The following is a 24,795-nucleotide window of genomic DNA, read 5'->3' as shown; positions in this document are numbered from 1 at the left end:
TCAACAACGTTAGACTTGTCCATCCAGCTTTACATGTTCCAGCCAGAGTCAGACCCAGTGGAGCGAGATGAAAATGAAGATGATGAACATGCAGAACCCTAACAAGTGAGCTAGTACAAGCACCGAGCTAACGCTAGCGCCAAGCTAACGTCACGAAATGCATTTTAATACAGTCTTTTCAAAGACAAAAACGTCAAAATGAAATGACTAATGAAAACTTTAGACTTAAATTAAATCACGTAGGCCATATCATCAAGGATCTAAAACGAGCACACAGCGCTAACATATGAAGTCTGAAGACGGTGCAACTGCTAATGCTAACAAAACAATGACAGGGACGTCTTATAATCACACTTTTTAACGTTATTTACAGCTTACCGAAGTGCTCTGTTCATCGTCTCCAAAGATAGAAGGAATTGAACCCTCAATCAGACAAAGTCTTTCTGTAAATCCTTCTTTATACTGGTGGAGGTTGATGAAGCAGTCATCATTGAAGTGCTTCACACACACAAAAATGACCTTATCCACAGATGTGGTACATTTCTATAAAAAATAAAACTCAACCAGACACTTTGAAAAGGTTCTGATGCTGGGAGACGGTGTAATGAAGCGTGTGGGTTACTACATCCAACAACCCAACATTTTGACTTATCCTCTCGCAACTTCGGCATCCTGGAGCTTGGACTACAAAATAAAAGCCAGAAATAAAAATGGCGGATTGCTTGAAGTGTTGGACCTGGAGTTGATGTCCTAATTTGGCAGTTCTGCTGCAAATACTGTGATGTATTAGTTCAAAAAACGTAATAGAGAATAGAAAAATCGAAACAGATTGAAAAATATGAGCAAAACAGAATATAAAGATATCAACGGAGCACCTGAAGAGACTAATTTGATTTCTTCTGTACTTCTAAGCACTCTAAATATACAACAAAATGCATTTAAGGGCTAAAAAAGTGGATTTAGCATCATATGTCCCCTTTAAAGTCAGACTTCTCACTTTAAAGTTGGAATTCTGAGAAAAATGTCAGATTTCTTAATTTAAAGTCAGAATTCTTGAGGAAAAAAGTTATTATACTATGATTTTCATGGTCTGACCCAACTTAATAACTCAGTTCAATGCAACAATTATTTTTATAAACATTTTGTTTATTCATTTGTTCTTTCATCTTTTTTTAATAAAAGTTTCTTCCTGCATTCAAAGGAGAAAAGAATATAAAGAGAGGAGAGAGGAACACTTTAAATCATCATGGGGGGGGGGGGGGGGGGGGGGGGGGGGGTAGAGATTAAGAGTCAAACTTGAGGTTTATTTTGTTCTAACGTTTGGTTTTCCTCTTAAACCACTGGAGGATTCTTTTCCGTAGTGGTTTCTTTTTAGCGTGTCTGGACCGCTCTTCTTCTAATTCCACATCTTTGGCTTTCAGTTGGTTCAGTGCTTCTACCAGGGCGTTCTCCAGCAGGGTCACCTTTTCTTTCACCTGCTCCTCCAGACTGCAGTAGGCCTGCTCCTTTGACTTCACCACATCTAACATGTCGGCGTTCACCTCCAACAGTTGGTCGTGTTGATCACTTTGACTTTTGAATTTCTCCTGCGTCTGCCTGAGATCGGCCCTCAGAACGTCCTTTTCAATGTTCTGCTCATGGAACTCCTTTCTGGAAACATCTAGAGCCAGTATGAGATAGGCCAGGTCCCTGTCTAGTAATTCCATCTGGTACGTTTTAAAGAATGACTTGTATCTCATCTCTTCACATGTGATACACCCTGGTGGTGCTTGGTCAGGTACCAGTGTGCAGCCTGGTTCACAGGGATTCACTGGTACGGTGGCTGGTGGATGGTTCACCTGTTCATCATCACCCTTGTCTCCAGGAGATGATGGTTGGTCTCCCTTCATCTCCTGTGTCTTAACCTTCTTCCTCCGAGGTGGCTTTGGCGGGTGGAATGACGCCCCTCTGAATTTGTTAAATAAGGGCTCAGAATCCCCAAAGTCACTAAAAGTAACGTCCATCGCTGGTTTTTGATCCATCGTCAATGTTTCAAGAAACAAAAGCAAGAGAATGTTCAACAATAAGTGTAGTTTTTAGAGCTGTGAGCTTTGATCTGTGTGTGCTACTCTAGAAGTATCCAGGGACTTTCAAGTCATGTTGCTTTCATCTCCTGTGTTTGTTTTCATTTCTGTTGTCATGGTTACAATCAACACAACATTCTAAATGATGATTTGCTGCTGCTTTATTAACAAACAATAAAATAATGAAATTAAAGAAATCTAAACAGGGCTAAGAACCCCCCCCCAATAAATAAATAAATAAATAAATAAATAAATAAATAAATAAATAAATAAAAACTCAGGTGAATTAAAAGTTGATTTAAAGCAGGATTTGAAAGTCTTCAGTGGGGGGGGGCTGTTAGACGTTGGAGGGTAGCATACTTTACAGCAGGGTTGCTCAAATGGGGGTACGTGTACCCCTAGGGTTACGCAATGGCCCTACAGGGGGGACTTGAGGGAGAGAGTGGAAAAATAACAAATGAAGTGTCCGTTTTTGTCCCCCCCCAGGCATGAGATGACTGTAAATAATAAAAACTATAGAAATAAATCTAATTTAATCTAGATTAAATTAACCTGATCGTCGGCAATATTTACATTTAAAATACGGGCTCTGCACTCTGTAATAGTGTATTTATTCAGTTGGTCTTTGGTACATTTTTAATTCTTGGGTTAATTTCTAGGAGCTTAATTTTTCACCATAAACTTTACACATATTGTTTGTTCAAAAACAGTAATAACAACACTAATTTTTACCTAACATGATAAATAATCATGATTACAGTATTGTTCAAAATAATTATGATTATCATTTTGGCAATAATCGTGTAGCCCTAAGATACAACGTTTCATTTAAATATGGATTTAATAATCAAACAATACTTTGATATATCTTAACTTTTAAAAAATAAAAGGAAAGAAGGGCTTTTCAACTTACTGCATCATGTGCAGGTCTGGTTCCTTCAAAATAAAATGTTTGACGGCGTCATTTGACGGCGTTTGGTTTGACAAGCAACAAATGTTAATCTGATACCTGAGGATGTCCTAAAATCTACAATAGTTACTGTAGTCATTCTACACTCAGATGATTTAATAGATGATTTCACTCTTCAAAACAAAACAGACTTGATTTTCATTTCGATGACATAGAAACAAATTGTTTTGCGAGCTAAAGTAGATTAAACTGACTTGACTTAACACACACACACACACACACACTGTGTACACGTACACAAACACTGGTCTCCAGCGATGCAAATAAAAAGACTGGAGACTGCACTAAAAACCCAACATCTGGTTTTGCATCTGCAAACACACAGTGTAGCGTTGGACAAGAACACACCTTAGAATCATGAAAAAGAAACCTTCCATAACGTCAACTCCCCTACGTACACACACACGCACGCACACGCACACACACACACACACACACAAGCCTGACTGGTGGAAAAAACAAATACTGTGATGTAGTGTAATAGGGAAGACTGTGAGGCATGAAGTGGTCTCATCATCATCATCATCATCATCATCATCATCATCATCACCACCATCATCATCATCATTATGTTACATTTAAACAAACCTAGAGTCTGTATTTTTTGTTCCTGTAAATCTGTGACTGGTGAGAGACAGGAAGAGGTGGAGCAAGAATGAATGAGTGAGTGAGTGAGTGAGTGAGTGAGTGAGTGAGTGAGTGAGTGAGTGAGTGAGTGAAGGGAGGATGGATGGATGGATGGATGGATGGATGGATGAATGAATGAACCAACGAACGAGTCATGAATGAATGGATGGATGGATGAATAAATAGATGGATGGATGGATGAATGAATGAACGAATTAATGGATGGATGGATGAACGAATGAAAAAATGGATGGATTGATGATGGATGGATGGATGGATGAACGAATGAACCAACAAACGAGTCATGAATGAATGGATGGATGGATGAATGAATGAAAAAATGGATGGATTGATGATGGATGGATGGATGGATGGATGAACGAATGAACGAACCAACGAATGAGTCATGGATGAATGAACGAATGAACGAATGAACAAATGGATGAATGAATGAATGAATGAATGGATGAACATGGCGTTGGAGCAACGAGCTCCTCTTCACTCCCCCTCTCTACGGAGGAAAATCAACAACAAACGGCTGACACGGTGATGACGATGGTGAAGCAGTAACCATGGTAACTGACAGAGGCACTGGAGCAAGCTGTCCAACCAGTCATCTGGTGTGTATTAATCTGCAAATGAATAAACACACAATTCACCTACAGCAGAAACACATCCATTTTAGCTGCTTTCAGAACTAGAAAATAATCACACATCTCATCGTAGAGGACAAAGATCAGTCATGTGACGACGGTTGCCCGTCCGTTGTCCACATGTCCACAGCTGGAATCAACGTGAGTAAAGGTCGTATTGCCTGGCAACTACTTGAGCTTAAGCAATAGTTTTAATTATGGTCTGTGCTCTCTCTCTTTCTTCTTCTAATCTACTGTCACCATTCACACGCACGCACGCACGCGCACACACACACACCCTTCAGTTTTCAGGACAAAGCCAAAAGGAGCATTAGCATCAGGTTACATCTGCACACCACAGAATTAATGTAATGCCTGCTTTAAACAAGCAGTCGCTGCCCTGAGTAGAGGTCACAGTGAAGAACACACACATTATGACTATATATACATATATACATATGTATATATATGTACACATATATATATATATATATATATATATATATATATATATATATAGGCCCCTACTGTGAACTCGAATACATCAGGACTAGTAGAGGTGAGAAGCGTTTCCTTCTTCTTCTGACATTGAAACCAGTGTCAGCCTGAAAATATCTGTTAGCATTAAATTTAGACAATCGCTAAATCTAAATAGGTATGTGACATGTCCACCAGATAGGATGTAGAGCAGATTGTGAGAGAATAGGTGGAGCTATATTACTATACCACATTTACCTTTACTATGTGATGGAGTTCCTGATATATTGGAAGATAAAAATTTCTGCATCTCAGAAAGTGTTCATCCTATCAAACTAAAAATTGACAGTGTGAATATTGAATAGTCACGGAACAATTGGTAAAAAAATTCCGAATTTTTTGAGAGCGACATGCGTGTGATGTCCTGAAAAAGTTTTAAAATGAGATGAAATCACAGTTTTTTCCACTTGTGCTGATGTCAAAATAGCAGGAAAAAGAAGACGTACTCCTCGTGTTTAAGTCTGTAGGTTTGATGGTGTGTGTGTGTGTGTGTGAACTCTGGATAGTATGAACGCTGTTTAGCAGACGACATCTAAGTCAAGATCAGGTCATCTGGAAGAAGCCAACGTATGAAATAATGTAAATAATGTCAGATAAAGACATGTCTAGTGATAATATGAGATAAAGACCAGCTTTAACTTTACCTCAGTTTGGTAAACTTCATAAATAAATAACATAGTGACACAAAATACACAAGTGATACAAACAGAAGGACATTCTTTATCAAAAACAACACCCTTAATCAAGGCCTACACGCACACACACACACACACACACACACACACACACACACACACACACACACACACACACACACACACACACACACACACACACACACACACACACACACACACACACACACACACACAGCACTATTTACATGAGTGTGTGAGATAATATTACTGGGATTTAACAACACCAGTGATAATTCCATAATCCAATCTAAGAACATCTGAGGGTAGAGTAGTGTAGCCAATCACGTTTTGGGACAAAATCACACATTCACACACATTTTTCACTGGAAAATGGCTGATTGAAAGTTGAGCAAATAAGACAGACAGACAAATGTGCACAATTATGCCAATAATAGATTTTTAAAACAATTTTTTGAGCCAATTTTGCTTATTTTCACCTTTTTTCTGCAACTACACCAAACTTGACATATTTGAACCTTTTTTTTGTTATATTTTTGCTCCTTTTAAAACATTTTTGCTACTTTACTCCCATTTCTGACACTTTTCCATCCAATTTCAATGTCTTTTCTGCACATTTTATAAAATTTTAAGACATGTTCAGCACTTATAAACCTTTTCCACCACTTTTCCACCTAATGTCACATATGTTGACCCATTATTGTCACTTTTAACCTCTTTTCACCATATTTCACAATAATTTTTTTTAGCAAATTTAACCACATTCACACTTTGTCATGCTATTGCCCATTATTTGCCAGTTTAAACTAATTGTTCCAATATTTGCAACCTTTCACCAATTTCTGTGCTTTTTAAAATCCCATTTCACACCTTTTCCACTATTTTCAATCACCTTTTTTTGTCATATTTTTGCTCCTTTTAATGTATTTTTGCTACATTACTCCCATTTATGACACTTCTCCATCAAATTTCAATGTCTTTTCTCCAAATTTTATAAAATTTCAAGACATTTTCAACACTTTTAAACCCTTTGCACCTAATGTCACATATGTTGACCCATTATTGCCATTTTACCACATTTCACGCTTATTTTTGCCACTATTTGCCAGTTTAAACTAATTGTTCCTACTTTTTAAATGACATTACCCCTCCCCCCATATCTGTCACTTTTAAGCCAATATTGACACTTTTAATGCTTTTTGTCTGTTTTTATTCACTCTAATTTGCAACTTTAACCAATTTCTGTGGTTTAAAAAAAATCCCATTTCACCACCTTTTCCACCATTTTTGGTCATTTTGAACCCATTTTATTTCTGATTAAAACAAGGATTTCCATCTTTAAGATGACTATAATAATACTAAACGTTCCTGGATAACAGTGGATATTATTCCGATGAATAAATAAATGTGGTTATCACAGATTCATAGAACAATGGACCATCATTTTACTGACTTTATGGATGGACCCCCTTTATTCCCCCTCTGAACAATGTATGAATGTTTGGTTTATTATTTAGCGCTGACATCCATGTTGTTCACAGTGCTGAAGCCTCTCTGCTCAATGACCTGAAGCTGAAACATAACCTTGTCCTATTTTTAAGATCTTTGAGAAAAAAGCCAATTCTCAGGAGAACAGCGTTAGCATGCTAACAGGAACTCTCACTAAAGGAGGTCCTCTGGGATTATTAGTGACGAGCTGCTGAATGAACGCGCTTCATTTCTGCACAAATGTTATGTGTCTAATGTAATAATCATTACATCTCACTGTGATTAAATCAGAGCAATTATCACAGAGAAAATACAGCTAATGATGATTGATTATTATTGGTTAGCAACAGGGTTTGAGGTCAATTACATTTTTCAATTACAATTACGTCTTCATTTAAGCGTGTATAATTACAACTAAATTACAACTACGGTGAGTATAGTATATACTGTATATATTTACAGTCATCTTAAAGATGTAAACACTTGTTTTAATCAGAAATAAAATAGGTTAAAAATGACCAAAAATGGTGGAAAAGGTGGTGAAATGGGATTTTAAAAATCACAGAAAAAATTAGTTAAAAGATGCAAATTATAGTGGATAAAAACAGACAGAAAATGGTAAAAAAAAAAAAAAAAAAAAAAAGGGATCAGGTATGGGGTCAATTACATTTTTAATTACAAATTACATCTTCAATTATCCAACTATGGAGACCGGCATTTTTTTTTCCACTAATAGTTAAAATTATTCTTTTTTCACCCTGAAAGTCAATTACATTCTCAATTGCTAAAGTTAAATTAAAATTAATCACAATTACTGAGTCTTTAATAAATAAGCCAATAAAATGTAAGCATCTCTTATGATAACGTCTTAAATCAGCTATAAAACACATTAAATATCATACCTTGATACATTTATATTTATATTTGTAATTAATTTATATATAAATTGATAAATACCTTGTTAGGGTTCCTAATCAATGAAAATATTGGTATTAATATTTTTGGTGTGGGCGTCTGAGCCTATTTTCTATAATTATACCTAGATTTAAATATACTGTAAGATTCACTGACAGGTAATGGGAAAAGTTGACATGAAACATATTTTAATAATGGTTTAGCAATAGAACTGTAACATGGTTCCCCTGGTTTGTGTTTAAATAAATTGTAAATGACAGTTTTTATGGCGTTTTTCATGAAGTGTGTTATCTGAACTCAATTACAATTAAATCATGATTACAACAGCGACAGATTTGAAATGATAACTATAATTGACTCTTTTAGTTCTGCTATAGACTCTATTTTTAGAGCTATTTTCCTCCCACAGGGAGGGCACATATTAAGGAGGAAGTAGAGAGGAATAAATAGCTCTCAGCACCAAATCTTTTCTTCTTCTTTATGTTGCAAAAGCCCTCATACATTTATACACTCCTCATTTCAAAACCATATCACATTTATTACATTTAAACCCCTGCTTTCACAGACCATAAGGAAACAGATTAATGCTACGTTTACATACGTACAGTTTGAATTTTTCTGTTGTTTTATCGTCTGATGTTTGAATAAAAAAATAACAAGTCAAATTGATCTTTTCTGTAAATAATAAACACCCTTCATCGACAGGTTAAAAATGCAATATATAATATAACCTCTTACAGTTAGATTGGACACACAATATAGTAAAAATAATCATGAAAAGTATTTATATTTAGAGGAAATATAAATTGGAAAAAAATATACAATTAAATATGAATAAAATATGAAAATATAAATTACAAAACAAGAATAAATAAATACATAAATAAATAAATAAATAATTAAACCTCAGAAACCCGAACAAGAATAATAAAAAATATGTATTTATCAAAATTGCTCATTAGATTTAGTTTGAGTAACATACTGTACTTTAATATTATATTGCCAAAACTGAAATGTAACATGTAAAATGGTATATATATATATATATTCCTGGATAACAGTGGATATTATTCAGATCAATAAATAAATGCCTTTTCTGCAAATTTTTTCCACTTTTAAAACACGTTCAGCACTTATAAACACTTTCCACCGCTTTTACACCTAATCTCACATATATTGACCCATTATTGTCACTTTTAACCTTTTTTCACCATATTTCATGATTATTTTTACTCAATTTAACCACATTCACCAAAAATCATGCCCATTATTTTCCAATTTAAACTAATTGTTCGTATATTGACACTTTAACTTTTACTTTGACTTTTTGTCCCACTATAATTTGCAACTTTTAAGCCATTTTCTGTGGTTTTTAAAATCCCATTTCACCACCTTTTCCACCATTTTTTGGATAACTTTTAACCCATTTTATTATACTATGGTCCACTTTAACACTAAACGTCCTGGATAACAGTGGATATTATTCAGATCATCAGATGAATAAATAAATACCTTTTCTGCACATTTTTTTCCAACTTACAAGACATGTCCAGCACTTATAAACCTTTTCCATCACTTTTCCACCTAATGTCACATATGTTGACCCATCATAGTTACTTCTTTTCACCATATTTCATCATTATTTTTTCCAACTAAACCACATTCACTTCCTGTTCAATATTTGCAAGTTTTAAACTAATTGTTCCTACTTTTCACTTCATAAACAGACAAGCTTTGGCATGTTTTCAGAAGCATAATTACTTTTTTATGAACACCTTCTCATAAGGTGACTTCAGCACAAATGACCAGCGGTGATTTTAAAGAACGAGGACGGAGCGAGTGGTATCATCGTCTTATTTAAATTTGTCCTGGTGCTGATCTATAACTCTCTAAAAAAGGGCTGGTGGTGAGTGGCTGAGGTCAGTCCTCATCAGGCCATCAACAAACACAACCTAGATCCATACACACACTACACACACACACTTCCTCTGTTCTCCTGCCAATAAATGACGTTCAGTCGGTCACCTCATTTTGTCTCTCACACAGACAGGTTCTCCAATTGTCTTTCAATTCTTTCCTGTGGTTTATAACTGCACACACACACACACACACACACACACACACACACACATATACACACACATCTAGGAGATACGATAGCGTGAGTGAGATGGCAGACTGCTATATCAGTGTGGGGACGGGTACATATTCCTGGCTGGTGCTGATAAGCCAACTGATGCCTTGCCTTATTTAGGCAGCGTCTCACTGCTGACACACCAGCAACGCACACACACACACACTGCATGCAATATGTGTGTGTGTGTGTGTCTGTGACAGAGAGACAGACACACTGGTGAGAATCCCCTCGGAATGCAGTTTAATTTATGACCTAATGAGTGTTTTTTGTTTTCCTGAGCTCTGGTGAAACACAGATGATGAGAGCTTCTCAGTGATTGGTCGACTTCTTCTATGGTTTTTTTTTTTTTTTAAGTGCTGTGTTGGTGAAAACTCAACCTTCTATGTGCTACAGCCAGGGTTAGTGTGAAATTACATTTATCAATTACAATTATGTCTTCATTTACCACATATAATTACAACTAAATTACTATTACAGTAATTATATATATATATATATAGTATATATTCATCTTAAAGATGGAAATCCTTGCTTTAATCACAAATAAAATGGGTTGAAAGTGATTTTAAAAACCACAGAAATTGGTTAAAAGCTGCAAATATAAGCGGGCAAAAACAGGACAGAAAAAGTGGTAAAAAGGGTAAATCAGGGTTGGGGTCAATTACATTTTTCAATAATTACATCTGCAATTATCCAGTTTCACATTACAACGCCATTACAATTATGACAATTGCCATTTTTTTCCGATTAAAATTCAGCTCTAAGTCAATTGCAATTACATTTTCAATGAAGTTCTAATATAAATTATAACAATTACCAAGCTTCTCTTGTGTCTCTGGGACCTTTATTTTGGAGGGATGAAAAGGTTCAGAACCACTGTCTTATACGACAGATATTTACAGCGTCCCAAATTACTTCCTGTTTTGTGTCACATCACAATAAAGATTAAATCGGGGCTTTCGCCTTTAATTGGCCATGTAATGTTAGTAGATTAATGGAATTTGTCTTCTGCATTTAACCCATCCCTGAGGAGCAGTGGGCAGCCATTAAGGGACTTGCTCAACGTCCCACAATGATGGCCCAGGTGAGGCTTGAACCGGCAACCCTCCGATTACAAGCCCAGCGTCCTTAACCACTAGGCCACCACTCCCAAAAACTGATAATAGGGATTCAAATTTTCTGAGGAAAGGAGGCGCGGCCGTAGGAATATTACATCACATAATGGAAGTGCGTCTGATCGTCAAAACAAACATGATCACTTTTTCCTAACTCCTCTCCTAACACCTTTCCTTAACTCTGTGATGTCTTCCATGGGGTTAAGGAAAAGTGGATAGGAAAGGAGATAGGAGGGACTATTTGGATGCAGCCAATGAGTGACAAAAGAACAAAGTCAGTGGATAAATATTCAGTGGATATTAAAGTTCAGTGTTCAATAATTATATTCTGATTGTTTATGATATGCTAACCTATAGCACTACATATGGACCTGATGTAGGGCTGGGTGATATGGACCAAAACTCATCTCTCAATATTTTTTTCTCAAAATGGTGATATATGATAATTTTAATTTAAATGAAGTTTGACCAGAAAGTTAATTCTGGGTTAAATGTGCTGATGCAAAATGCCACACAGACACATTTATTAACATGGGACACTTTTTGCATTTTCTCCTTTAAAGGACAGCACGTGTGAGTGAGGTCTGTAGTTTGATTTGTTTAGATGGAGGTCTGTGTTAGAACACACTCAGTAATCCATCAAACGGAGCTTTTCATCAAGTATTTTAATACAAAATAATGAATCAATATTGTCATTGTCTATATTGCCAAAATAGAAAGCTCGATATATCTTGAATCTCGATATATTGCCCAGCTCCAACCTGATGTTTTATTTTCATTGTAATTTCTTGACTAATTACACATCAATATTTCCCCTGATGGTGTAAATGGTTCAAGTCTGTTAAAAACAATACATAACTTTATAAAACCACTTTGTTTTATATCAATATTTTCATCCGCCACAATAATGTAATTAATTAAAATGAAAATACCTCAAGGTGAGAGCGTTTATCAGCATTTTTATCAGATTAAAAAATAGATTAATTAGATAAATTAATTTTTTATTTTTTTTTTTTAATCTCTTGACAGCACTAATATTATTTCCTATTTAGGTAAAGTCATTTAAATACCTCTGCAGTAAAGGTTTTGTTTTGTCCAGCAGATGTTACAGCATACAGCCATTCTGCTGAGTCATCGTTGGGCCTAAAGTGCTGATCTAACTGTAACACGATGACTAATGGGAGAAGCTTCCAAACAAACTGTTCCGTTGCTCAAACACACACACACACACACACAAACACACACACACAATGTTTGCTATCAATCGATTGGCTGATCACGAGCGTGAGGTCATCAGCTCCTCCCCGGGGCCTAATGGGATGTCTCTGTACAGTAGATGGATAGAGTGGGTGGGTGTGTTCTTCTTCTTCTTCTCCTCCTTTCCCCCAGACTGCATCGCAGCAATGTGTGGCGTTTTTCCCGTCTTATTCAATCAAAGCTTATCCTGTTCTGATCTCATTTCTCCTCCTTTTCCTCTAACAGAACAATCTTCTACCCTCCACCGCGTACATCAGACTTGCATAACCGGCTTAAATCCACAGCATCATTCAACCATTGTGGAGGCTTTTCAATGCAAAATAAAAAAGCTGCTTTGGTTTCACATTTCCAGCTGATTTCCACGTGACACAACAACACTGTCCATATATCACACAGTAATGTGATCAGGCACAGGAAGCTGCCATTAACGCTTTGAATGCTTTTACTGTTGTTGCATTAGGTCACGCATCGCTCCTGTAAATGATTCCTCGACTAATGCACTGGCAGAACACAGATTATATGGCTTTTCTTTTAAACACCCACTATATACAGTATTTCTTTTATTCACTGAAGGTTTTGTCACTTAAAAACTCCCTCATATCACTGGCTTACCCAATAAAGTGATATAAATCATGTTAAATCTATGTTATGTAATCTGCATCTTAGATTCTATACATTATTTATCGTACAGAGGAAATACTGTATCATTAAGGACTTTTAAGATTTGTGTTTCTCTGATGAACCGGTTCTTTCTCATCTCTTATTTTGTAGCGTCCGACCTGAATGAAGCTGATGTCTCTTTAAGCTCAAACCCGTTTCAACCTAATCTATTGACATTATTCTCATGAAGTTGTGTTGGTCAGAGGTTCTTTGGTTCAGCATTTTCTCTGATGTGTTAGAAGGTGTGGATGTTCTCCTGCTCCAAAGTCCACTTTTTCCTACAGACACACGTTCTGGTGAATAAACTCAGTTTATGCTACTTTTATTCAGCCCAGTCATTGTAAATAAATAACAAAAAGTGGTTATTTTCAATTAAATTGATATGGTGATAAAAATATTTTAGTCAGGTGATCATTTTTTACCCAATCAAAAAATGCCATTTTTAGTTCCACTCAGCTGTTGTCATCACCAGACCAAGTTTACAGTTTATTTTGGTTTTTTCTAAGACTTTTTTGTACTTTTATTTTATTTTTTATTTTTTTATTCAGTTTATTTCCGACATGGTTACATTCACTTTTTTTTTTTTTTTGTCATCAAAGCTTGTCTCTCTGGTCAAACATTCTTAGGTTGTTCTGAACACAATGAAATTTTTTATTTTTTTTTTCTTTCTTACATTCTTAATTTTTCAGTAATTTTAATTAATATTTTTGGACTCCATCCATGGTAGTTTTTTTTTCCTTCATTTTGTTAGACAACAGTTGAAAACAAAAGAGCACAACTCTGATTGTCATATTTTGATATATTTTGATGATATTTATTTTTTATTGGGTATAATATATCAAGTAAAAACCACACGGCATTAGCAATGGTGTTACTAATTTTAGCGATAGTGTTCTATTGATTCAGGGTTCTGCAACCTTTACTCTACAAGGAACCATTTAACCTCATCTCACCTGGATTAAAGTCCTCCTGGAGCCATAAATACCTTCTCTATGAAGACAATACAGTGTATTACATTATATACACTTAAAATGATATAGAATAATGTTTGATTTAATTTATGTTGATCATGTAAATGTAAACTTAAAAACAGTTTAAAATAAAATAAAATAAATTGACATCAATAAATAAAACAGTATCTTTCATCTTCAAATTCTTACACATCTCAGTTTACATGAACACAAAGTTATATAAAGAATATTATTTTTTTTATTTGAAAGGCTACAAAAAGTAACATTAATTTGATAACACATGATCATGTGATCAACACATGCTAATTACTCATTTCTTGCCACATATAAAACATACATATTTAACCTGTACATTGGTGGTTAAATGAATCTGTATTTTCTTCCAGAATAGTGCTTTTGTTGGTTTAGTTTCTTACCAGGGATTTAAAACTTAAGGTTAGTCACAGGTGGAGGAAAGTTGATGGTCTGTAGATGTTGTAGGAGGTGAAGTAGGAATGTGCTGAGTCATTGTACAATGTGATTTATTTTAGGTTAATAAATTGTCATATCTTGATTTTATTTGTCATTAATCATTAATAGCCTCTGTGAAAATAACTATATATTTCAATAGTTTTTTTAAAGCTATAGGAAGCCATTGTATAAGATTCAAAGACCCACATTAGGCTCCAGAACCACAGGTTGCAGACCCCTGTATTAATTAAATATTTGACAAAAGAATATGATCAATACTTAAAATAAAGGAATCACTGTTGCCAGAGGTGTAGCTGTGGAATTTCACATTAAGTTTAGTCTAAATCATCAACCAGTGCATTTGGGTTTCTATAAAAGTTTGATGATTGATTGATTGATCGATTAGTAGCAGCTACATGGGCAGTTTAGTCATCAAAGTGGACATATTATATGAAGGAGAAACCATTTCCCAGCTGGTAAAGGTCCACTAGGTCCTCAGTTCTACTCTACAATAAGACCAAAGGACGTCAAAGCAATGCTACACACATAACTAAAGTGTTGGGGGTTTAAATGAAAAGGTCATTCTGTATTATCTCATCCACCTGTTAAAGGACAGATACCACATCAGAGGAATAGTTGGCAGAGGGGGGAGGGGGAAGTGCTGCAGGTATCATTATTATTATTGGGCTCATGAAACGTTCTTGGCTCTGGCTCAGGTATGTCTACACGTCCACTCACAGGCACAGCAATCATGCACGAGATGCCTGACCCAAACCCCGCCCCCTCTCCCTGGTAATGACAGACACGGGCAGAGAATAGTAACAGAACCTTTCTCAGAGATGATCACACACAAATGCTTCGACTGTGATGATGTACTAAAGGTCGGAGCTGTGGTCATGTGACTCCACCACGGAGCCTTCGATTGGTCACCTGCACCCTGCTGGGCTTCTTGAAAAAACGCCTGAGGATGTTGGCCCTGTCTTTTTTTGTTTACACAATACACACCCCCACACCCACACCCACACCCACACCCACCCACACACACACCCACACACACACACGTCAAACCACATTTTGGGCACTGGGTACAAACCATCTTGTTGAACCCCTACTGTAAGTTTTCGTCTGGAAACTATACTTATAAACTTTCTTTTTCCTTCACAATAACCTAATAACTCCAGATCTATTGCTTCTATTTTATAAATGTGTTCTACTATGTTCTAGTGGTTTGTTGAATATTGTGTTTGTGACATACTTTTGCCACAATATAGAGACGGCTAGAACATTTCATTTTTATTGAGGGTGGGGAGGAGGTATAACTTAAAAAAATATATATATACATATGAGCAAACGTGTCCAAAGAAAGTATATCACAAGTGTATTAATATGCATAAAAGCAACCAAATGGCTGAGAAAGGTTGCTAATAAATCCCATATTTTTACTGTGTGGCTATCAAAATTATATTTATCATATTGTAATATTCATCTGTTTAATAAAAGGTAAATATAGAACAATTTGAATCATGGTGGCAGCAATATTTACTCTTCAAAATGTGACGCGCAAAAGGAATGTTTCAGCATTTAAATGTGCAAGAATCAAAATAATTTATTGCTGAAAAAAAGCTGTGAGTGTTTAAAAGTGTTTTAAACACTTGCTCTGCCTCTACTTTATTTCCTCCTGGTTTTCCTTTCTTGAGGACAGACATGGTTTCCTGCAGCTGTCTATCTCCTGCTCCTCACATCCACAGTTCAGACAACCTGCCACATGTGGGTCGTACCATTTGTATTATTTTAAAGGGGGTGGTATCTAGGTCCCTGATGCAGAATGAATCACTGTTTTTAGTGATAAACTGTGATTCACTTATTTTCACACAGGGCTCTTTTCAGTAACCTTGCCTGCTAGATGGATTCTCCTGGTGTTCACAAACACCAGAATCCATCTTGTGCTGTTCCCACCTTTGCCTTTTGAATCCAAACCAAAACGGTGAAAACCAATCATGAGGCAGTGTTGTGGTTTAGGGCGGGATATCCAGATGTGCCAAAGCAAAACTGGTGCATGAGCAGTTGTGGGGAGAGGAACTAGTCGGGCTACCGCTATTAGCATAGCTCCGAATCAAAATAGGAAGATGTTGACGCAGGAGGATGATTAACGTGTCCTTAACTCACATACTCGTGTTGCAAAAATGACAAAAGTCACTCAACGACATCATGACCTCAGATTTACTATCTTAAAGTAACGTATTCACCAGCGGAGCCTTGTTGTTGTTGCTGTAGCAGCGACTCTGCGGCGCATCGTCATTTATTAACGTGTGATTGGCTGAAACAAATCATGGTGGACAGGCGCTTCACCCAATCAGCTTCAAGCATTCTGTTCGTGTCTCTCCCTGGTTCTGAAAGGATTCACCAGACACAGACACACACCCAGATCTATGTGGAGAACTTGCATTAGTGGGAGGGGCTACACATCAATCTGGCTCTCGCCAGGTTACCTTTTCATTCCAATGTGAATAATCAAAAAATGTCTAAAATGCATTTTCGTACGTATGTACAAAACAGACTTCTGAGGGGACCCCCCTGCTTTGGGGCCTGGGTACTACTCAGGATCATTTACCCCCCAAGTCCGACGCCCGTCCACTGGACACGCACACACACGCACACACACACACAGTGCAGGAGAGTGAACAGGTACCTGGAAGCTGCTATTTCCACTTTACTCCTGGCGATGGCCGCCGCCCTCTGGGCCGCCTCCACTGCGCGGTCCACCTTCTCTTTGGTTTTGGGGTTCTTCAGAGGAATCAGCTGCTTCCTTATTCCACGCACCAACACGTTATTTTTGTACTTTCCTTCTTCTTTGGTGGCGTCTGGAAAAACAGTGCAACCGTAACCGTGGCGCTTGTTGTTAAGCCACTCCCCTTCGTATTTCATCCCGTTAGATCTCTCGGACACGCCGAATCCATTGCGTTTGTCGTTCTTCCACTCGCCCATGTAGGTTTCGGTGGTGGTGGCGTCCACGTGGTCCTCCTGAGGTAGGTCTTCGTCGGGAAGTTCTCCGTCGCCGATGGATATGGTGGAGTTGGCGTCGCTGGAGCTGATGCGGCTCATGGTGGCGTCGCTCCGGGCCGAGCTACGCTTACTGGAGATGGAGGTTCTGGAGTCGGACTTACGCAGCTGTCTCAGACTACCGAAGAGCGAGCCGCGCCGGAACAGGCCCTTCTTCTTGCCAGTAACAACCTCGCTGTCCGAGTGGAAGTTGAGGACGAAGCCGCCGCGGGTGCCGGTGGGCGTGTCGGCGGGGGAGGAGAGGTCCTGGAGAACGGTACCGTTGCTCTGCTCGGAACGCAACGAGGCCATGGACGTGCGGAGAGGAGAGCGAATGACGGTGGCCATGCCGTAGGGGACGCTTTGACGTACGCCGTAGCCATGTCGCATCCCACCCATCCACTGGCCTTGGTAGGTACCTGAGGACGACACACACCCTAGACGTCAATCACTGGGTCCATGGAACATTTTCAGTTTGTTATTCTCAATTTTCACGTTTTTTAACCCAGAGGTTCTCAACCTTGGGGCCATGAGACACTTTGTTAGTTGTATGAGGAGGAGGATTGTTGTATTAATCAAGTTGGACGCTGAATAAAGCAAAACCGACTGAAGAGGTTAGTGGACACCTCACTTTATATGTTTATGTACGCATTTTCTTTATTCTGTATATATGTTTGAAATGAATAAACTTGAAAATCTCCCAGTCATTAATTTAAATAGAAAATACAAAACCATCTCTATCTGGTTTTGAAATGATTGTAAATTGTATTTTCTCTGTAATGAAGAAAAATAAATGTTGTAAAATTGCAAAAAAAAAAAAATGTGTAGTGATAAAATATCTGCGATTTCAACATTGCTGTAAAACCACTCATTTTTCTGAATGTTATAGATTTTGGTTTGGCCTTGATTCAACAATTTAGGCCTGATTTTGCTTATTTTTACCCTTTTCCTGCAACTACACCAAACTTAACCTATTTTCATCACTTTTTCTTGCCATATTTTTGCTCCTTTTAATGCCTTTCAATGCCTTTTCTGCACTTTTTTCTACTTTCAAAACATTTTCAGCACTTATAAACCACTTTTCCACCTAATGTCACATATGTTGACTCATTACTGTCACTTTTAACCTCTTTTCACCATATTATCATCATAATATGATTATTTTTGCCAATTTAACCACATTCACGTCATGTCATGCCCATTATTTGCCACTAATTGTTCCCTCATTTCTGCCACTTTTAAGCCAATATTGACACTTTGAACCTTTTTTACCACTTTTTGGTTTACCCACTGCAACTTTTAACCAATATCTGTAGTTTTTTTAAATCTAATATTTATCTAATATCACTTTTAATCCATTTTATACAGATGCCTTTGTGGAAAATAAATGAAGTTCCAATTATGCACCAAACTTTTCTACATGAGATGTTTACTGTGTGCAAAGGAACCGTGACAAGATTTATTACCAACAATAAACATGTTGGTGAGGGTGTGTGTAAAAGTAGTAACTTTTGTATATTTTCCAAGCTTAAAATAATGGTCTCCAATGTTAAACGCAGATCAGATGATGACGTGCAGTAAAAGATAATGAAATGCATAATCTGCTCCTCCTTAATCTGTGATTGACAGCTAAACTAACTCAATCACACAGATTTGATGAAGTCACTGAAATGAAGGATCTCTTTGGGATAAATGTTCATCACTTTTGGAGGTGGAGCCTATAATTCCAGTAAAACTGGGTGCCTTCACTACCATGGAAATGCTGAGTCATTAAATGAGAGGAAGTTTTTTTTTTAAACCCATTTGATAGAGTTTCTTCTCAAAAACAACACACAACATTCCTAATAGTGCTGGGCAATATGTCGAGATACCAGATTTTTATTTCATAGCTTGTTTTAGATTTAATACTTGTTTTAGGAGTCGCTGCTTTCTCTACTTCTCAGAACATCACAAAAAGCTCAGTTTGATGATCTCTGAGTGCATCCTAACACAGACCTTCATCTGACAACAGAGCTCACTCACACGTGCTGTCCCTTACAGTAGAAAAAGCCAAAAGTGGCAAATATTGTGCAGCTGTTTGTTAATAAATGTCCCATTGTGTATTTTTTCTCTTTTTGTGTCCTTTTCTGGATTTATGTTGTTATTTTGTGCATTTCTCTATTTATTTGTACCTATTTGTAGTTTTTTGTGTTATTTTATGTATTTTTTGTATTTTTTTCTCCTTTTGTTGTCCCATTAAGTATTTATATTGTTCTTTTGTTGCATTTCTCTGTTAATTTGTGTTTTTGTAGTAATTTTGTGTATTTTAGTACATTTTGTGACGCTAGTTGCCAGTGTTTGTGCTGCACGCACAAGTTGTTGTTGTTTTTTTTTTACCAATCTTAAAGCACTCTGATGTTATTTTAGCCTGTGAGACATTTTGCATCAGCAAATTTAATCCAGAATTTTCTACTATCAAGATTTTTATCATACATTGTCATTTTGAGAAAAAAATAAAAACAGTATGAACAAAGCTTAATATCTGCACTGTTTTGATCTTATTTACAAAAGCAAAGAAAATGAGCTTAAATAAAAGTGAAATGAATTCTCAGAGAAAATGATATTGTGCCGTGGGCAGGACTTTAGATGGATCAACAGTGTCAGATTAACAGGCTGGCTCAATTTAGTGACCCTGCAGATCAACGTATCAGGATGTTGTGAGGTCAGATGGCCAGATGTTGTGGAGATCAGCTGACCCCCCCCCAGCCCCCCAGCCCAGCAATTTGCAACCATCAGGCGTGCAGCACTTATCTCACACCATAAGGATTCAGTTAGAGGATATGATGCTCACCCAGGACCCAACAGCTTAGACACACACACGCACGCACGCACACACACACACTTAAATAGAGCAGCGTTGTGTACATTTGGCTATTCTTCTATTCTGCGTCACAGCTGGAGGTTTAAATGTTTCTAATCTCACTGTTTAGATCTGTTTTTTTCCATCTTGTGGTCTTCGATTTTTGCTCAATTTGAGTTTCTATATTAGTTTACAGTAAAAAAATGTAAAATATGAAATGAGGATTTTTCTCAATAAAAAGTTTCCCCCCCCATGTCGTTGGTCACATGTGTAAAACTCAAAGCCCGGGGGCCAATTGCGGCCCTTTAAAGCAGGGGTGGGCAACTTATCTAATCAGACATTTATGTCAGCATTCAGAATAATGACCAATATGAGCATTAATAAACGGGGAAATCAGGGTTTTCATCATTTTTGTGTTCCTATTAATGTTATTTTGTGTATTTTTCTGTCATTTCTGCATTTTTGTTGTCAATTTGTGCATTTTTGAGGTCACTTTCTGTATTTTTGTTGTTGTTTTCTGTATTTTTCTGTCATTTTGTGTAATATTCCCCAGATTACCCAGAAATCAGTGCAATATATTGTTAGAAATGAACTTAATTCTTTTTACCAACATGGTTGGATTATTTTTGGTTTAGCCCCCTGAAATCAAACTGTTCTGAATGTGGCCCCCAGAAATAGAATGAGTTTGACACCCCTGATATAGCTATAGGACATGCTACATTAACTTAAGACAGGGGTTCTCAACCTGGGAGGGGGTCACCAGATGCCTTCAAGAAATGAAGAATGTTTTTTTTTTTTTATCAATTTAAACCCATTTTTACCATTTTTCTGCCACTACACCAAACTTTCCATATTTAAACCTATTTTCATGACATATTTTTGCTTCTTTTAATGTATTTTTGCTACATTTCTCCCATTTCTGACACTTCTACATCACATTTCAATGACTTTTCTGTGTATTGTTTCTACTTTCCAGACATGTTCATCACTTATAAACCCTTTCCACCACTTTGTCACATATGTTGACCCATTATTGTCACAACCAATTTTCATCATATTTCATGATTATTTTTGCAAATTTAACCACATTCACAATTTTTCATGCCCATTATTTGCCAGTTTAAACTAAATGTTTCAATATTGACACTTTAAACCCTTTTTATTACTTTTCTGTCTGTTTTTACACACTTAATTTGCAACTTTTAACCAATTTCTGTGGTTTTTAAAATCCCATTTCACCACCTTTTCCACCATTTTTGTGATTGTGATTAAAACCAGGATTTCCATCTTTAAGATGACTATAATAATAATAGTAAACGTTCCTGGATAACAGTGGATATTATTCAGATGAATAAATAAATGTGGTTATCACAGATTCATAGAACAATGGACCATCATTTTACTGTGATCAGGATCATTGATCCAGATATTTAGCGCTTAGCGGAGGTTTGCGTTCTCTAAGTTTATTTCATTTATTTTTTTACACACATTTTATTTATTCAATTTCATTTCTAATATATGTGTGTCATTTATTTACACTTATTCTGCTGCATTTATTTACAGAAAATAAAAATAATAATCATAATTAACTTTTTTAGATAATTTTCTCCACAGTTACACTTTATGTTTTAAATCAACTACCTCAGACGCACATTTTGTGCGTCCTGAATGATCCTGTGTGATCCTGAATGTGAAGCCAGACTATTTTTAAGAACCACTGCTTTAAGATGTGTGAAATAAATGCCCTGGTTTATTTTTCATTCATTTCTAATTTGGAAACTACTAATTTAGTCACATAAGGCAGTGGGTGGAGGGGAACAGCCCCCACGTAGGAGCTTGGACTCTAATGCAAAGACCATTAAAAACACATTAAAGTGTAAGTGGGCGATTTGATTTATTAAAATATATTTATTATTAGTAGAAGACATAAAACACAGGGTTATTTCTCAGGTGGGAAAGTCAGTGGTTCTCAACCTTTATCAGAGACCAGAGACCAGGGACACACCCCCCCCACCCACCCCCCAACATGTATTTATTCATCTGAATAATATCCACTGTTATACATGAAGTTTACTATTATTATAGTCATCTGAAAGATGGAAATCCTTGTTTTAATCAAAAATGAAATGAGTTAAAAGTGACCAAAAATGGTGGAAAAGGTGGTAAAATGGGATTTAAAAAAAAATCTAAATTGGTTAAAAATTCCAAATTAGAGTGGGCAAAAAAGGCCAGAAAAAGGTTTCAAAGTGTCAATATTGGAAGAAAATTGGGAATGATAAATTGTGAATGTGATTAAATTGGCAAAAATAAGCATGAAATATGTGGAAAAGAGGTTCAAAGTGACATTAGGTGTAAAAGTGGTGGAAAGGGTTTATAAGTGCTGAACATGTCTGTAAAGTGGAAACAATACACAGAAAATACATTGAAATGTGATGTAGAAGTGTCAGAAATGGGAGTAATGTAACAAAAATACATTAAAAGGAGCAAAAATATGGCAAGAAAAAGTGATGAAAATAGGTTAAAATATGGTGAGTTTTGTGTAGTTGAAGAAAAATGGTAAAAATAAGCAGAAATGGGCTGTATTTTATTCTTGAAGGCATCAGGTGACCACCTCCCAGTGTCTCACAGCCCCAAATGGGGTCCTGACCACAAGGTTGAGAACCACTGAGTATGTTTTATGAAAATAAAGTGCAATGAACTTCCAGACACCTAGTGACTGAGAGTTTATGAGCTATGCTAATGTTAGCGTAATTAAATGTTTTTTGTTTTTTTGTTAAAAAAACATGATAAAAAAATAAATAAAATCTACATAAAAAACAGGGTGATTTGACACTCAGAGTAATAAATATTTATTCTCTCTTGTTCCAGGTTTATTATATTTTTTTAATTTTGTATTTTTGTCAAATTGTGATGTTTGCCATCGTTGGTATACTTTGTGTGATTGTTGGACCAAAATTACCGAAAAATAAAGAATAAAAAAAAACTAAAAAACTAAAAACTAAAACGATTTGGACATATATACACAATAATATATATACAATAATTGCGTGGTGAAATATCGCGATATATCGCAGAATCAATTTTAAACACACATACAGTATATCTATGTATATATAAAGACAGTAAAATAAAACAAGATTTGATCAGACTTGGAACCCATTCAAAATATTACCGCGATCTACTTATGGGTCCTGACCCACATGTTGAGAACCTCTACCATTAAAACCTTTCAATGGTCTGGACTAAGGGTGTAAGAAAAATTTTTATTTGGCGATATATCGCAATATTTTACCTCGCGATTATTGTATCAATCCAAAAAATTTATATTTTTTTAAATGTAATTTGACAGTTTGATATTTGTACTTGAATTACAGTTCGATACCATTTACTTGTTCTGGCAAGTGATAAAATTAAATGAATTGTATTTTGTACCATTTTGTTCTTGTAAAGGTGACATTTGTTATTACTTTTTTTATCTTATTTTATTTAAAAAAAAAAAAAAAAATATGATTGATATTGCGATGTATATCATATTATTTATATCGTATCGTGACACACACACACAAAAAAAACGTGAATCGTATCGTATCGTCAGATTCATGGCAATGCACAGCCCAAGTCAGGACTACTTGTGGATCCTGACCCACAGGTTGAGAACCATTAAACCCAGTGGTCAGCTCTGCTAGTGTATATATATAATGTTTAACGTCTTACCTCCGTCCCCGTAGGTCTCTATCCCGTACCCGTCCTGTAGTCCGTTACTCCAGGTCCCGTCGTACCGGGCCGGGGTGTTGTGGCTCTGTCGGACCCCGTACCGTCCTTTAAAACCATGACTCCACTCCCCCCGGTAGATCCACCTGCCTTTATTCTCCACACCGAGCCCGTGTCGCTTCCCCTGGGACCAGTACCCCCGGTAGGTGTTCCCGCTGGGCCAGGTGTACACCCCCACTATCTCGAAGCCGTGCGACCAGGACCCGGCGTACTCTCCCTGGCCCTTGGGTCCGGTGCAGATGCCGTGTCCGTGGGCTTTGCCATCCTCCCACCCCCCGCAGTAAGTGCCACCGTCGTCGAAGTCGAACCGTCCGCCCGTCATTCAGATAAAGATGGAGACCCTCCGGTACCGGAGCACTGTAGGACTGTAGCGGACACTGTCTCCCCCCTCTCACCCACTGATCCACCGAGGGAGAGAGAGTGGAGGTACCGAGGCTCTGCTGATCCACCAGCAGTACGTCACAGCACAGGACCTCCCCCTAGTCCTCCCCCCTGTCCCCCCCCCACCAAAAAAAAACAAAAAAATAGAGCACAGATTTAGCCAATAATAATATTAATAATATTGACTTCTATTTATATTAGTGGTGGAATTCGGAAAAAAATAAAAAAATAAAAAATAAAAAATATATATATATATATATATATATATATGATTCTGGTACTAGAGC

At 36.8% G+C, this 24,795-nt stretch overlaps 1 protein-coding gene across 1 annotated transcript in view; it reads right to left on the bottom strand.

The window, feature by feature from the left end:
- The window catches only part of jph1a (junctophilin 1a), a 47,653-nt gene extending 23,071 nt beyond the window's left edge, over positions 1 to 24,582 (bottom strand). The window contains exons 1-2 of the mRNA XM_028434480.1: positions 24,071 to 24,582; positions 17,168 to 17,936 (exon numbers count right to left, since the gene is read on the bottom strand). Of these exons, the coding sequence (XP_028290281.1) occupies positions 17,168 to 17,936; positions 24,071 to 24,449 (1,148 nt within the window). The 5' untranslated portion in view covers positions 24,450 to 24,582. The remainder of the gene's footprint in view (positions 1 to 17,167; positions 17,937 to 24,070) is intronic.
- Positions 24,583 to 24,795: the final 213 nt, after the last annotated feature.

Source organism: Gouania willdenowi, chromosome 20 (genome assembly GCF_900634775.1).
Source record: "Gouania willdenowi chromosome 20, fGouWil2.1, whole genome shotgun sequence".
NCBI lineage: Eukaryota > Metazoa > Chordata > Actinopteri > Blenniiformes > Gobiesocidae > Gouania > Gouania willdenowi.
The sequence above is the reverse complement of the archived record's forward strand: the minus strand, read 5'-3'. Positions and strand labels throughout refer to the sequence as shown.